This window comes from Solanum tuberosum, unplaced genomic scaffold, assembly GCF_000226075.1.
Source record: "Solanum tuberosum cultivar DM 1-3 516 R44 unplaced genomic scaffold, SolTub_3.0 scf00534, whole genome shotgun sequence".
Lineage (NCBI taxonomy): Eukaryota > Viridiplantae > Streptophyta > Magnoliopsida > Solanales > Solanaceae > Solanum > Solanum tuberosum.
The window spans coordinates 249,848-267,071 of record NW_006239450.1 but is presented as its reverse complement, the minus strand read 5'-3'; the positions used below and the strand labels follow the sequence as shown (position 1 = coordinate 267,071).

The following is a 17,224-nucleotide window of genomic DNA, read 5'->3' as shown; positions in this document are numbered from 1 at the left end:
ATATATGCATGTAAGTGTATTTTGCTAATTTTATTTAATTTATGATTTTTATATATATTATACATGTAAATTTGCATACATATGTCATCAGGCGGTGACAGTGATACACATCGCGAGCATCTTGGAGTTAGCCAGACTAAACAGGCTAAGAAGAAGAAGTCTAGGAGACCCATAGATCTTGAGGATATTGCAGGATCTATTTCTTTTGCGCTAGAGTGCATCAGCCATGATACTCATTTATTTGTTGTTCCGTTTGGTACGACGGATCCTTGGCAATATTATCCTAACTACCATCGACCAGTCGGTGCTTCATCTACTTCACAGGAATTGCCTTCACGACGCTATGAGGACCTACCTTTACAGGCTATTCGTCGAGCACGACCTTTATCGGTAGGTACTCCATTTTCCACAAGTATATCTCCTCAGTTATCTGCCATGAGGATTGGATATTCTAGTAGCGAGCAGTCAAATGCTATGGCCGATACGCCTCCATTGACTCAGTGTTTTGTGCATCTTGATGTATCACCCTCGTCTACAGCTACCCCTAGTTCTACACCAGATGATACGATGCCTGCTCTAGCTCCTTGCCAGAAGGACAGACTTGGTAGAGTCATGATTGAGCCGGATTGGATTCTATTCGTAAGTTTGTTTTGTTATCTTTTGTTAGTTTGTTTTATTTATTTCTTATACTTTAATATATTATTCATGAACTAACATATTTATTATGTGTTTTGCAGGTGGCATCCTGCAAAGGATGCTGCCCGGGCTTTAAAAGACTGTGTTAGAAGACTCTATACATAGGCTTATCACTCTTGGAGTGAGATTTCAAATAGTATACGCCAGGCGATGTTTAATAACTTTAAGGTATATATTTTTTAGTTAAGTTTAGTATACTTTATTTTTTTTACTATCGATCTAATTAACTTTATTCAATTTTTTTTAGACTATGTGTACTTGGGAGTTGAGGTACAATTTGGTCATTGAGACCACATTTTGAGAGGAAGGCATCCGCCAGACTATCTAGCTGGCTAAAGAAAGTCCGGGATAGTGGTGAACGTCCCGGTTGGATGTTGCCTCATGTTTTTGATGAATTGGGTCAGTATTGAAACACAGACAAGTTTAAGGCAATATCAGATCAAGCCAAAAAGGCTAGAGGCAGTCTTAAATTGTGCCTCGTTGCACACTGGAGGTGCAAAGACGGTTGGAACAATTGCACGAGAGATTGTAAGTTCTAATTCAAACTTTTAAATAAATAATTAGTTGATACATATATATCGTTAGAAATTTCAGTTTTTATTTATAGGTAAAAGAATTGGGACTCACTCCCATTGAACCAGAGGTTTTCAAAAAGACTCATGTCAGGAAGAAAGAAAATGAGTCAGATCCTTAATAGTGAATATATTTATGAAATGTATATATATTGATGTAAATTTTTATATTTAATATGCAGAATGACTTTCATCAGTACGTCGCTGAGAATCTAGATAGTTCGGTCCTATTGACACCTGAAGTGTCCACTCAGATTTGGAAATAAAAAGTGGTAGGGGGGACACACAAGGGTAGATGCTATGGTCTAGGCTCTCGCAACGATGTTAGACGCCTTCAGTCAGGTTTAGAAGGTATTGGATCGTCACGTCAAGCTGAGGCACTTGACGGTGTTCAGATTGCTGCTATGTCGGCTCAAATAGCTAAGCTTATATCGGCACTGGCAGAGTCGAAGCGGAGAAGAGTTGCTGAACAAGAAAGCATGAGTGAGACCGTTCATCAAATCAAAGAACAAGTGATGAACCTCGCTCGTCGACCTACTACTTCGGCTCCCGATGACACCGACTACGAGAGTGATGAGGATGATTATGTAAATGTCACTCCCCAGTTTAGATCTCTGGACATTTATGAACTTTTGGAAATTTTGAAACGAATTTTGAAAGACTTTATAAGTCTTTAATTTGTGATTTAGATACTCTTGAATGTTATTTTAAGTTTGTTGTTTTATGTTTTGTTTAGATTGTTTATAATTGTGTGTGTTTGATTGGGCTAAATAGTATATAATTGAATTGAATTGCATTTGCAGGTGTTAAAAATAGTGCAGGAAAAGCGACGGACAGCGTGGTATTGTCTGTTGTTTTTGGGGTTTTATTTATTTTTTAAAATTTTCAAAAATAAAATTTCCAGAAAAGTGACGGACTGCGTTGACTTTTAGAAATAAAAAAAAATTAAAATTAAAATAAAGTGACGGAGTCCGTCGCTTTTGTTAAAAATAATTCTAAAACGAAAAAATCAAAAAGAGATGCAGTCCGTCGCTTTTTGAAAAACGTCGAGCTATAAACCGACGGAGGTAACTGCGTCGCTTTTCCGTTGATTTTGACCAAAAAAGAGACGCAGTCCGTCGCTTTTGGCCGTCGTTTTTTGACAGTTTTTTAGTAATGACTAGTCATCGGGCTTGATAGATGGTGGCATTACATCCTTATCAAAAGAACAATACGCCACACTCTTGCATTACTCAGCAAGTCTCGAAGCAGGTCTTTGTAATACATCACTAGTACTAAAAAATCACTATTCTTCTTTTGAAATTTCCCAATGAAAAATGTTCATATGACTATTTTTATAGATATTTTGATTAAATCGGTGAAAAAATAAGAGATAGTAATGTTTTCACACAGAAAAATTAGGAAGTTTCCCAACATTTTAGTGAAAATCTATTTCTCACCATGCGTTTTCCTATTGAGTTGATTCGATGAAAAATGAGTGGTAAAAACATATTTTATAACATAAAATTTTCATTGATTTGCCGTGGAAAAAACCTCTATTTGTAGCAGTGTGTTGAGTTGTGTCCTAAGTCTGCCAAAAGATTATGGGAAAGTCTCCCTCTCTAACTATTGTCTCAAGAATATTGCATTGCTAATGAAACCAAAAGTAATCTACTATATATGTTTAGCTAAAGCTAAATAATAAGCTATGAAATGGAACTAACTTCCCGTCTTCCCCTGATGAAACCACCGTGCGCGAAAGCAGCAAGGAGTGTGCTGGAGATCTAATCAAAAGCAGTGACGAATGCAAATTTTCATCAAAGGGCCGGCCAACCTCCGCTAGTTGAGGTTGGCCAAACGCAAGTTTTCTTGGAGGAGAATAAAAAATCATATGCACACACTCTCGCAGCACCAAAAACACAACATTACATATTAAACCTTTAACATATTTCCATGGGGAACCAAAGTTAGTATGGGAAGAGGAAGAGGTACAACAAATGATCATAAATGAGGACTTACAATACGCAGTGATTGGGAAATTCTCTTATAGATGGCCGGATATTCAAGAGTTGAGGAAATTAATACCAAAACAATGTGACTTAAAAAGGGAAGTGAACATAGGGCTTTTGAGTAAAATATATATATTGATAAGGGCCTCACTGCTCGAAGATTATGTGAAACTGTTATCAAAACCTCAATTTTATATCATGCATAATAATTGGTCTTATCCAATGAAAACCCTGAAGTGGGATCCACTATTTGATCCAGAGAAGGAAACGACCACCGCAATAGCCTGGATATCTTTCCCATCATTGCCATTAAACTGTTTTGGTAAGGAGACAATTTTTTATATGGCAACATTAGTTGGAAGACCTCTACAAGTAGATCTAGCAACACAAAATAAAACAAGGCCTGGTTGTGCAAGGGTAAAGGTCGAGGTGGATATTTTGGGAGAATTCCCAAAAAGAATTAACATTGGAATGAGGAGAAAGACTAGTGAAATCATGGAAAAATGGGTGACAATAAAGTACGATTATGTTCCAAAATACTGCAAAACATGCAGGCTCCAGGGACACAATGAGAAAGACTGCTATGTCATTCACCCAGAACTTTTCCCACAAGAAGAAAAGAAAGAGGAGAAAGAGTTGGCACAGGAGAACAAAGAAGAAAAGGGGGTAAAAGATGATCAAGCGTTTGTAAAAGGTGCAAAGGGAAAATTACAGAAACAAGGTGCCAGAGCCCACGAGGAATGGGAACAAAAGGGGTTATTATCATCAAAGAAAAAAACCAGAACAAGTCTGGAATGTAAGAACACAAGAAGAATATAGAGTAGAGGTGGCTACAAAAAACAAATTTCGAGCAGTAGAAGACAAACACTTTGGAAAAGACGATAACAAAGAGGAAAGAACAAATGATAAGCGAATTATACTCCTACAGAATGAAGCGGAGGGCAAGGAGAGTCAACCATCAAAGTAGAAAATAGTAACAAAACTAAGCAGAAGAAGTGAGACAGGATCCACAAATTTTCATCTGAATAAGACCAAGATAGGTTAGGAGCAAAGCTGCAACTCAGAAAATTCGTTTGTACAAGAAACAGGTAACAATGGCACACCACTGGAGGCAAAAACAAACTCTGATAATAAAAAGGAGGGGGGGAGGAGGAGAAAAATAGCACATTTACTGGAGAAGGAAGATGTTTTGACAAATAAAGAACCAACTATTTTCCTAACGTCTAAGATAGACAAGCTAAAACCACATGAGATTAAAGAAAAGTTAGATACAGAAGAAGAAAAGGGCATGTATGCTAATATACACCACATCAACAGGGAAGGAGATATATCCCCAAGACAAATAGGACACTTAAAAGGAAAATATGGGACAAACATGAACACCAATCTAGACATGTCCTATGTCAATACAAAGAGTAGAAGAAACATTCCCTTGTTTCTTGATCAATGATTAGTAAAATTTTGTTTTGGAATATTAGGTCAGTAAAGTCTCAAAATTCTTTTGAGAGACTACTGGATCTAAACAGAAAACGTCATTACTCATATATTTCTCTCTTAGAGCCTTTTCAAAGCCCTTTAGAATTGATGGGTACAGGAGAAAACTTGGGAAACAGCATGCCAAAGTTAATTGTTCTTCTAAAATTTGGTTATTTTGGGATGAGAAGTGGGTGGAGCAGGATTGTATTCACACAGTGCAACAACTTACTGTTTCTTTCAAACATAGAGACACCAATGCTCATGTCAAGGTTACATCAGTCTATGCTAGATGTAGTGCCCTGGAGAGATTGGAATTGTGGAAAGACCTTGAAGAGATTGCTTACAATACAGTTTGTCCTTGGATGGTAGGGGGAGATTTCAACACCATTATTGATGAGTCAGAGAATTTGGAAGGATTACATGTTTCACAAACAGAAGTGGAGGACTTTGTCTAATGCATCAACTCTTGTGCCTTGAATGAGATAAAATTCTCAGGAAGCTGTTACACTTGGTGGAATTGCCGAATAGAGCAAGACTGTATTTTCAAAAGACTGGACAGAGTCTTTGGGAATAATGAATTGATTAATCAATTGTAGAATACAGAAGTACAACACCTAATCAGGGAAGGTTCAGATCATGCCCCACTACATGTTACCTATAGTACATCCAGGAGCAAATTTTCAAGCCTTTTAGATTTCTCAATTTCTGGATTAAACACCATAGTTTTCAAAAAATAGTTGAAGACATCTGGAAGTTGGAAGCAACGGTTCACCCTTCACTGTGGTACAAACTAAAATGAAAAGAGTGAAGATAACTTTGGTACAATGGAGTAAAACAATTTTTGGAAACATTTTTCAACAGGTGGAAACCTTAGAGGATATAGTCAAGACCAAAGAAGTTCAGGTAGAGATCAATGCATCAGTAGAAAATAGAAAAGCTTTGAAGAAAGCTGAGGCAGACCTTAAAAAATACCTGCACATTGAGGAAGAATATTGGAAGCAAAAAGCAGGGATGAGGTGGTTTCAAGATGGGGATAAGAACACAAAGTTTTTCATGCATATGTTAATGGGAGAAGGAGAAAGCTGCAGATTTCTGAGAAAAAGACCAGACAAGGAGATACAGTAACCACCATACAGAATATTGGAGAAGAGGCAGTGAGTATGTTCAAAGAACTATTTATAGAGACTAATGAGCCTACAGATTATTCAATGCTGGACAACATTCCTAAAATGATAACAAAAGAACAAAATGAAGAGATGGGAGTATTACCATCTGAAGAAGAGGTTAAAGAAGTGGTGTTTGCATTGAATGGGGATAGTGCAAATGGTCTAGATGGCTTCTCAGAATTATTTTCTCAAAGTTGTTGGGATACGGTGAAAAGCGACATTGTAAACATGGTGAAAGCTTTTTTTTTTTGTGGACGGGAGCTTCCCAGGTTTATAACTCACACGAATCTAGTTCTGATTCCTAAAAATGAGGTAGTTGAAAATTTTGGTGATCTGAGACCTATAAGCCTTTGCACTTTCATTAACAAGATCATATCAAGGATGTTGCACGAAAGATTAGTAAAAGTGCTACCTAATATTATCTCATAGAATCAAGCAGGTTTTGTGAATGAGAGAAGTAGTACAGAGAACGTTCTTCTAGCTCAGGAGATCATAAGGGATATTAATAGAAGAAACAAGCTACATAATGTGGTGGTGAAAATGGACATGGCTAAGGCCTATGATAGAGTCTTTCTCATAAAAGTTCTAAGGGTTTTGGTTTCTCAAAAAGGATTATTGACATGGTGGTAAGGTTGATATCAAACAACTGGTACTCAGTGATTATGAATGGGCAGAATTTTGGTTTTTTTCGATCATCAAGGGGATTGAAACAGGGGGATCCTCTTTCTCCAACATTGTTTATCATAGCAGCAGAGGTTTTGGCAAGAAGTCTCAACCAGTTATTCAAGGATCAAAAGTATAAAGGTTTTAGACTACCAAAGTGGAGCCCTGAGATTAATCACCTGAACTATGCTGATGATACTATATTGTTCTGTTCAGGAAAATCATACTCAATGAGGAAAATGATGAAGATGCTGAGAGATTATGAACAGGTGTCAGGACAACTAATCAATATAAACAAGAGCTTTACTTATTTGCATGAAAAGGTACCAATTGGAGTATGTAGAAAGGTAAGAAGAATAACAAGAATTAAGCAGTGCTCTTTTCCTTTCACCTATTTGGGATTCCCGATATTCTATAGAAGGAAGAATAGAACACACTTTGAGAGTTTGATCAAGAAGGTGGTGAAGAGAATCAGTTCCTGGCAGAATAGACTACTCTCTTTTGGAGGAAGATACGTCCTAATAGCACATGTACTACAATGTATGCCAATTTATGTACTCTCTGCCATGAATCCACTAGCTTGTGTCATTACCCAATTGCATAGAATTTCTGCAAAAAAGATTTGGGCTAACACTGCAGGGGCTAAGAACAAACATTGGGTGGCTTAGGACAAAATATGCTATCCTAGAAGAGAATGAGGAATGAGATGGAGGTCACTACATGATGTTTCAAAGGTACTTTTTGCCAAACTCTTGTGGAATTTCAGAATTTCAACAGATACTCTATGGGCTTCTTTTATGTAGAAAAAATACTATAAGAAACACCATCCTATCATTGATAAGGGATATGGGACATCTCATGTTTGGAGAAGAATGACATCAGTAAAAGAGAAAATTGAACATGAAATATGGTGGCAAATTAAAGCAGGCAACTCTAGTTTCTGTTTTGACAACTGGACTAAACAAGGAGCCCTATATCATATAGAAGAAAATGCAAAGGATGAGGAGGTGGAAGTTAATGATTTCAGCATAAAAGAAGGGTGGGACAGGGAGAAGTTGTTACAAAATCTGTTTACTGAAATGACTAACTATATCATGGAGAACATATCACCTCCAAACACTCTTTTTGGAAATGATGTAGCTTGGTGGATGGCAAATGCATAGGGAATGTTCACAGTTAAGTCAACTTGTGAGATAGTGAAAAGCAAACAGGAACCTAGAAGAGACTTTGAGGTACTCTGGAATAAAGGACTGCCCTTTAAGATTAATTTCTTTCTGTGGAGAGTCTGGAAGAGGAAGATTGCCACCGATGACAATCTTAAGAAGATGAGAATCAACATAGCTTCCAGATGTTGGTGCTGTGACAGGAAAGAGAAGGAAACAATGACTCATTTATTCCTAATAGCCCCAATAGCCAACATGCTATGGAGATATTTTTCTCTTTTTGCAGGAATCAACATAGAAGGAATGCGTCTACAACAACTCATAATCTCTTGGTGGAAACAGAAGGCAATACCAAAATTGCAGAGCATATATAGAGCAATTCCAACCATCATCATGTGGAGTTTATGGAAGAGAAGGAATGCCCTCAAACATGGCAGTGGAATCAGCTGGGAAGGAATGGTGGAAATGACAATTGAAGTGGTCAGGCAGATGGTGAAGACTCAATTTCCATGGATAAAGAAAATGAGATGGTCATGGCATGAGATAGTGCATAGACTCAATCAGTACAAGCCCAAGATACACTACTTAAGTGTCACATGGAAACCTCCAAAGATTACTAAGTAAAGTGTAACACTGATGGAGCATGCAGAGGTAACCCAGGTTGGAGCTCTTTTGGATTTTGTTTTAGAGATAATAAAGGAGATCTAATATATGCCAAAGCCAAGGGTATTGGCATTGCAACAAATATGCAAGCAGAAACTGTTGCTATCCTAATAGCTCTTAGAGAGTGTTTTAGCAGAAGAATTCAGAATGTAATTATTGAGACTGACTCTCTCAGTCTCAAGAAAATCATTTAGAAGATTTGGAGAATTCCATGGAAAATAGCAGAAAAAGTGGAAGAGATAAGAGAGATAATGGAGAAGATAAGTGCAACAATTACACACATATTCAGATAGGGCAATTTTTTTGCAGATTCTTTGGCTAATATAGCTATAGAGTCACAAACAGAGCATCAATATTGCTATTTTCAGGAGCTACCACTGAAGGAAAAAAGGATCTTAAATGCAGATAAATCACAAATGCCTAATCTCAGGATCAGAACATGCAAAATCACCCTGCACTGTCACGATTACACAACTGGTTACAAAAAGCTAGTTATAACCTCAAGAGTCCATCTTTTAAAATTCAAAGAGGGGCAAGGGATTACGTAGAACGAGAAGAAGAAAACTCAGCTAAGTCACAACAAAGTCATCAGCTATTCTTTCCTCTACCAGCCACTTGGAAATGGAACTACCCGACATTCTGTAAAAGAACCGAAAAAGTGAGAAGAGAGAAATCAAGAAAGGAAGTAAGAAGGAAGAGAGGTATACCTTGGTATATGGAAGTTCAACATAGAAGACAACGGAGGGAGAATTTCATGATTCCCACCGACAACTATCAGGAAGATGGTTTTCTTGGTTGAATTACTTTCCAAAAGTGAAAGCTACTTTACCAATTTTTGTTTGGATCGGGTCTTTTAGACCTTACCAATTTTTATGTTTTATTTTTTTGCTTTGCTTTGTTTCTTTGGGGGCCATGGGCTTTGTACATGATTATGATTCATTTTTATTAAATAAAAGGCTGCACATGCCACAAAAATTCATATTAAAAAAAAACATAATTTTCCAACAAAGGGGGTTAGGATAAATCCCCTTCCACCCTTAGTGATAAGTGAAGGGAAGAAAATGATATGAGAGACATAGGGAAGACTCAATTAGCACAACACACACAACTTTGACTCCAATAAATTTGATCCTCATTTTTAGGTCGAGTCTTAAACTCTGACTCCAAAAACCCAAAACTAGGTGGAGATGCCCATTTTGAGCTCGTTTAAATGAATGTTCCCGCTAAATTTGAGTACAAATTAAGAATTTATACATATGTAGATAGAGTATGAACAAAAGTTATTGAATTCACGTTAACTTGTAAGTTAACACCTGGTATTCATAGATCACGTAAGTAGGGATACAACTCTGTGACCGATTGTCGGACTGAATAGATGGTGGTATCACACCCTTCTCAAAGGAACAATACGTGACACTATGATCGTCCCTGAAGCAGGACTTTGCAATATGTCACTAGTCACTACTAAAATATCACTATATTTCCATTGAAATTTTCCATTGAAAAATGTTCGGTGGTTGTTCTCATAAAAGGCTCAATTATGTCATCAAACTTTGGGGAAAGGCTCATCTATGCCGTTCACGTTTATTGGCTCATCTATGTCATTTCCGTTTGAGAAAAGGCTCATCCATGCCATTATTTATTAATTGAAAAAAGTTTCAGTTTTGCAAAATTACTTTTTACACATGGTCAATTATAATTCGGTCATGTCATTGATTAAATTATTTTTTAAAAAAGAAAACGCTCAAATATGCCATTGAACTTTGTGAAAAAAGCTCATCTATGTCACCCGTTAAAAGTTTGGCTCATCTATGCTATTTCAATGAACAAATAATGGCATGGATGAGCCTTTTCTCAAACGAAAATGACATAGATGAGCCAATAAACGTGAACGGCATAGATGAGCCTTTCCCCAAAGTTTGATGACATAATTGAGCCTTTTATGAGAACAACCACCGAACATTTTTCAATGGAAAATTTCAATGGAAATATAGTGATATTTTAGTAGTGACTAGTGGATGAGCCAAACGTTGAACGGATGACATAAATGAGTCTTTTCTCAAAGTTGCATATTTGAGCCTTTTCCCTATTTATATTTTTTGAACCAGTGAGAAAAGAGATAGTAGTGTTTTCACACAAAAAAATTAGGATGCTTCCTAGTATTTCACTAAGAATCTGGTTCTCACCATGTATTTTCTCAATGAGCTAGTTCAAAGGGAAATAGATGGTAAAATCATGTTTTGTAATACAAATTTTTCATTGATTTGCTGTAAAAAAAAACTCTAATAATGTGTAGTAGAGTGTTGAGTTATGTTCTAAGCATGCCAAAGATGGGTAAGTCTCCCTCTCTGGCTATTGTCTCAAGAATATTGCATTGCTAATGAAACAACCTGTAATTAACTAAATAATAAGCTATCAAACAGAACTCACTACCCCTAATGAAGCCACGGCACACAAAAGCAGTCAGGAGTGCTAGAGATCTAGTCAAAAGCAGTGGTGAATGCAAGATTTTCAGCAAATAGATTTAACATATACTATTTATATATTACAAAAAAAAAATTGACCTTACCATATATATAGCCTGATTTTCCAACGAAGGGGGTTAGAATGAATCCCCTTCCGCCCCTAGTCATAAGTGAAGGAAGAAAATGATATGAGAGACATAGGGAAGAGTCAATTAGCACAACACACAACTTTGACTCTGATAAAATTAATCCTCATTTCTAGGCTATGTGTCAAACTATGACTCCAAACACTCAAAACTAATTGGAGATGCCCATTTCGAGCTTATTTAAACTGATGTTCCTGCTAAAAGGAAGTGATCGAACAATGACAAAATTAGTTTTTGACTTTTAAATTGAACGACATTAAGGTACTGTGAAAGAATAAATGTTTGAATACATCGCGTTAGGCCTTTTATGTTATGCAATCTTTATTTTAAACCAATACTAGTGATAACAGAACTTTGCAGAAACAGTAAATTTCAAAGTTTAAATCACGTAATGAAGAATAGAAATCAATTAACATAAATTAATAATGGTAAAATATACCAGAATATGTAACAATCGTATGAAACAGAAAGGAAAGAAAATCGAGCCCACTGAATGCACAATGTCCCTTCAAGGAAATTATTCCCCTCTAGTATCTGAGGTTTGAATTGAAATAGATCCTCCCAAGATAGAACGATTTTATTCATCAGTATATTGATACCCAAAACAATGGTGTCAGCGAGCCACTCAACGGTAGTAAAGTACACGAATATTGAATTGTGTAGAAGAAGAAGAAGCAGCTTAGAAATTTCGTAAGTGAAAAAATATGAGGAATCACAGGTATTTATAGTCAAGAAGCATTGGTTCCAAAAGGTTGCAACCTTCCAGAAACCACACGACCATTCATGAAAGTTTGCAACCCTTCAGAACGGTCATCGTTGTTCCTGAAAGTTACAACATTGCAGTATAGCCATTTCCAACGGTGGAAAATTCAAATAAAATGAAAAGATATTTTAAATGCGCGGATCCAAGTTGGTTTGGGTCATTTCGGCTAATTATTTAAATAATAAAAAACGTTTTGGTCATATTAATTTAAAATTAATTAAATAAATAATTAAAATAAATTTTGTCCAAAAAGTAATTTCTCATTTTTCAAAGCCAAAGACAAAGCCGAGCGATGACAACGGCGTGAGGGGTCCCTCTTTCCAACCCTTTTAACAACTAGTAGAAGTGTTTATCTATTTAAACACTTTAATTTTTCTTTCCACCACTAATGATGGAGAAATGCTTTTTTTTACTAAAGCATAAGAGAACCTTTCACATTCCTTCTTTTTATCTTCCCTTCATTTCCCATTAATTCTTACTATATATCCAACATTTTAGCGTGGAAGCTAAGTATATATGGTGCTGCTAAGTTACATGTATCAATTTAACCAAATCCTAAAAATTCTTGAACCAGTTCACATAATTACTTGATAGCAACTAACAGATTAGTAAGATAGTCATTGTGATAATTGATCCTTTGTGTATCCTTGAGAGTATCTTGTTGCGATGTTAATATCTTATTTGAATCATCCAAAAAATTTAAATAAGAGGCTCAAACTATTTTTTTCTTGAACTCTTTTTCAAATTCAATAAATATTGATTGATGGGATAGTTTAGTAGCGACATTGTAGATTTAGAGACTTGCTATTTTCAGTAGTAAATGTATAACATATTTGCCTTACTATGTAATTTTAAATAGGAAATAACATATTTTAGGTATGTAATTGACAAATTCAACATAATTTATATATTTTTCTATGCCTAATTATCCCAAAGAGTTCAATATAGAAGTTCTAATATTCATTTTACAAAGGTATGAGGATATGATCTTAATGAATTATTTGTTGCTACTAAATCGTGTAGAGGAGCTGGTCTTCCTCATGCCTTTTTATTGCTTATAGTTTTGTATTTTTATTCTGCGAAGTTTAGCTTCTCAATATATGGTAATAATTTCTTAAGCATTTTTATTTGCAAGAATTAATGTATATTAGATTGAAACAAATTGCAGTATTTTCTTTTATAATAAAGCGAATTAATATATTATATTTTTATGATCACACAATACTAGGCTATTTTACTTGTATAAAAGTAAATTTTAGAAACAAAAGTATATATATTGTGAAGGCATACATATACATATTGTAACATACATATCTCATTAAATTAGTCTTTTTCCGTCATATGACCACATAGCTTGAAAAATAGATATAAGCATTGAGATCACTCTTTTTACCATCAAAGATCAGAATTCTTTCAATGACAAAAAAGGAGAACTAGAGGTCTATCTTAAATTTCTAATTTTTGCATTATCAGATATTATCTGATTGATGGAAGAGAGAAGATATAACATCATATTGGAGAGTAAAGTTAAAAGGAAACTTGGACTATGTTCTTTTGTTTGTTGTTTTCTATAGATTAATTTCCAAATATTAAACCGTCTTAAAAATTAATCCCTTTAATTTTTACAACAATCCGTTGTAGTCTAGTTTGTTAGGATACTCGGCTCTCACCCGAGAGACCCGGGTTCAAGTCCCGGCAACGGAAGTTTTACTTTCCATAAAGGTGGATCCTAGAATTTTTATTTTTTGTGAGACACCCGAGTTCAAGTCCCGTTTCATAAAGGTAGATCCTAGAATTTTTATTTATTGTGAGACACCGGGGTCCAAGTCTCGTCAACGGAATTTGTATTTTTTCATAAAGATGGATCGACCAAGAATTTTTATTTTTTTCCATAAAGTTGGATCAAAGATTTGAGTAAGTTTCACTATTTTGAACACATGAAGCTTAATATGTGGCCTTAAACATTTTTTTTTTAATTTTATATTCAAAGTCTATTTTTTAGTTTTTTAAGAAGTAGAATTGTCCGTATATTTAGAATATTTTTTTAGATGTAAAATTGTTTCTTTCTTTACGATAATTTTTTTTACTTTTTTCTAAAAGTAGTACTGGATCAGTTTTAATCTTTTGTTCGATTTTGAATTGACACTAAATTTAAAAGAGTAATTAAGAAGATTTTTGAATCTTATGATTTTAAAGTAAATTAGATATATGTATATATATCAAAAATCTTTTAATCTTGTAATCTTAAACTTGTCACGTGGAGGTTAAATTTAAAAATTGACAAAAAAGAAAGAAATATTTTTTAATGTTTCGAAACGAACTAAAAGACACCGTATATTTGATTCCTTTTTTAAAAAAAATCCTTATAATAATGGGATCTCTTAAATTTTGGGTCTTAGGTGGATGCCTCATTTTTAAAGGCATCGAGCTCTCGTGAATATATATAACGTGATTTTCCAACGAAGGAGATTATGATGAATCCCCTTCCGTCCTTAGTCACAAGTGAAGGAAGAAAATGATACGAGAGGCATAGGGAAGATTCAATTAGCACAACACACAACTTGGATTCCGATAAATTTGATCCTCATTTCTAGGCTTAGTCTCAAACTCTGACTCCAAAAACTCAAGACTAGCCTTAGATGCCCATTTTGAGTTCGTTTAAACAGATGTTCCTGTTGTATTTGAGTACAAATTAATCACTTAATAGCAGAAAAAAAAGTGATCGAGCAACGAAAAAATTTGTGATACTAAAATACTTTTGTATCAGAAAATTCAAAGAATTTATTGAATGACATTGTGGGCTCATTTGGTATGAGGGATAAGCATAAATAGTCCTGGGATAAAATTTAGATGTCTTGTTTGGTTGACATGTTTGGGATAACTTATCCCACCATTTATAGCATAGTGATGGGATAAGTTATTGGGATAAGTTATCCCAGGATAACTAACCCCAGGATAGTTAATCCTGGGATAACTAGTTCCCAACCAAACGACCCTGTACATCGTGTAATGCCTTTTTACGTGTGGCAACTATGTATATATGGTGCTCGTAAGTAACATGTATCAATTTAAGTAGATGTTAATATGTTATTTGACATCTATTTCAGTTACATGTGCATAGAAAGGACAATCAGATGAATGATTTTCATTGGATCATTTGTATCTATATGCATCGGATCCAATTCTAAAAATCAAAATAAAGAGGTTTGAACTATTTATTTTGGACTTTTTTTTCAAATTCAATAAATATTGGTTGATCGTATAGTTTAGTAACTACATTACAGATTTAGAAACTTACCATTTTCAGTAATTATGATTAGAGGGTTCCCATACTTATGCTTATGTAGTTCATTAAGTTTCTAATACCATGAGGTATCTTGTACAACCATATTGAACTTTCCTGCAAGTTAATATCATCGACATTGTACAAATACTTTTTGGTTATTATAGAGAGCATAACATCACATGAAAACATGATTGAAAGTGAGTCGTGCTTACCATCTCGATAAATTTTCTTATTATTGAACATTTTTAAGTCTCTCAAAGGTTATACCTTATGCATTATGCAAAATTTATTAGTCTGTTTTCAAAAACAAAAAAAAAACCGCTTTTTGATGTCTTCTTCAAATTTTAAGCATTGCAACAAGTTATCATTATAATATTGAAGCAACACAACAATATTTCGATATCATTATATGATTTATATCAACTTATCAGATCTATGCACAATACTATTTCAATATCGCTATATCAATTTATTAAACTCTTGAGCCATATTTTATTATTCTAATTTCATATTATATTTTTTCCATTGAAAATTTGTATTGTTTATCTTCTTACTTCATAAGGTTTATGTATATCCTATCCTCCACTCACCTCACTTGTAGGATTACACGGGGTATATCATTGTTGTAATTTTCATTCAATTTACATATGTCACCTAGAAAAAAAATTAGGACCTCTTGATAAATTTTAACTTTTAGGCCCCCAATCTTATTGAGACGGCCTTGCATGATAATTATTTCAAATAAAACTTAGTTGTTATAGTGAAATATTGTTGTAGAGATGTTTAACCGTATATATTGAATCAAATTGCGTACCATGTCTGCAATTGGCTTTACACCTTTGAATGTTTGCAAGATAGAGTGTCATTACCCTCATTATATAGTTGAACAACTCTATTAACTGATTCATGATTCATTGTGCATTAGGAACTAACCGAATCCTCGCATAATTTAGATGTGTAATTAACAAATTTATCATAATTTAAGTATATTCCTTGTAATATCTCGCAACTTGAAATAGCTAGAAAGAAGCTAAGAACTTGAAATAATCATTTTTGGAAAGTATAAGGAAATCTGGAAATTTTTAAGTAATGTAAAGTTGAGATTTTGGTCAATCGATCATAAATCCTAGCTCAGGATGAGTTAGGTGTAGTTCCAAATATGGTTGGAAATCTCTTCGATTTATCTTTCCAACGCCGTCAAGTTTGCACGATTCCGAGTTTGTATGAGTGAATTATGTTCATTGGAAGTTGGGTTGTTCGATTAAAGAAATGCCCAATCCGGAATTTAAAAAGGGGTAGTTTGGTCTTTTCCTTACCCAATTAATTAAATCCGTTTTAGGTAAATTAAGTGGGGTCAAGACTGAGTTAGTTCAGTTTATGCTTTTGAGAAATAGAGTTAGGGCTTTTGGAGAAAGAACGCAAAGAGAAAAGGAGAAGAGGAAAAGCAAGATTCGCCAAGAACGATCGATTTTGGTTGTGGATTCGCCAAGGAATTGAATCCTACAAGGTATGTGAGTCTCTCATAGCGTTGGGTTCATTCACCCACACGCAAAACATGTTTAGTTTCAGTGCAATTCGTCCTTAAAGAGTTTGAAATTTGATGTTCTTGACATGAATTTAAATGTTCTTGAATTGGGTTGAATTGTGGAGTTTCTGAGATCCTTACGTTGTGTTTTAGAGTTACTTTGAGTTAGGTTATTGAGTATATACGCTGGGTATCGGGACCTAAAATGAATTTGAGGGAAAATATTCGAGTTTAGGCGAATTGGGGCTGGAAAATGAAGAAGGAAAAAGTCGAGCAGGCTTCGTCAAACAAGTCCGCGTCGCGAACTTGTTCCCACAGTATACAAAAAAATTGTCTCCGCGTCGCGGACAGGGCGCGGACTCCTCTGTCTCAAAATTTAATTTCGCAATTATTTATTTAGAACCATCTCCGCGTCGCGGACATGTTCCAAGACGTTGATTTCGTAACTTTTCTCAAGTTTAGCTATTCGAAATCATTCCTAAACATCAAGAGATCTTTCCAAACACAAATCATAATTCTTGAATCCATAATTCAATTCAGGGATCAGTTAAGAGTCAATTCAAGCAAGAGTTAAGATCAAAGTCAAAAGTCAAGTAAGAGAAGTCCATTTCAAGTTTTTCATAAGTCTTTTACAAACGTTTTAACTTGTTTT

The 17,224-nt window shown here is 34.9% G+C and overlaps 1 protein-coding gene and 1 non-coding gene across 2 annotated transcripts; both read left to right on the top strand.

The window, feature by feature from the left end:
• Nucleotides 1-7,727: 7,727 nt before the first annotated feature.
• LOC107058503 (uncharacterized) lies at nt 7,728-8,581 on the top strand. Its single transcript, XM_015304300.1, has 2 exons — nt 7,728-8,209; nt 8,374-8,581. The coding sequence occupies exons 1-2, from the start codon at nt 7,728-7,730 to the stop codon at nt 8,579-8,581; spliced, it is 690 nt and encodes a 229-aa protein (XP_015159786.1).
• Nucleotides 8,582-13,392: 4,811 nt separating this feature from the next.
• On the top strand, nt 13,393-13,465 carry TRNAE-CUC (transfer RNA glutamic acid (anticodon CUC)). Its single transcript has one exon. It is a non-coding gene; the product is annotated as a tRNA-Glu (tRNA).
• The last annotated feature ends 3,759 nt before the right edge of the window (nt 13,466-17,224 follow it).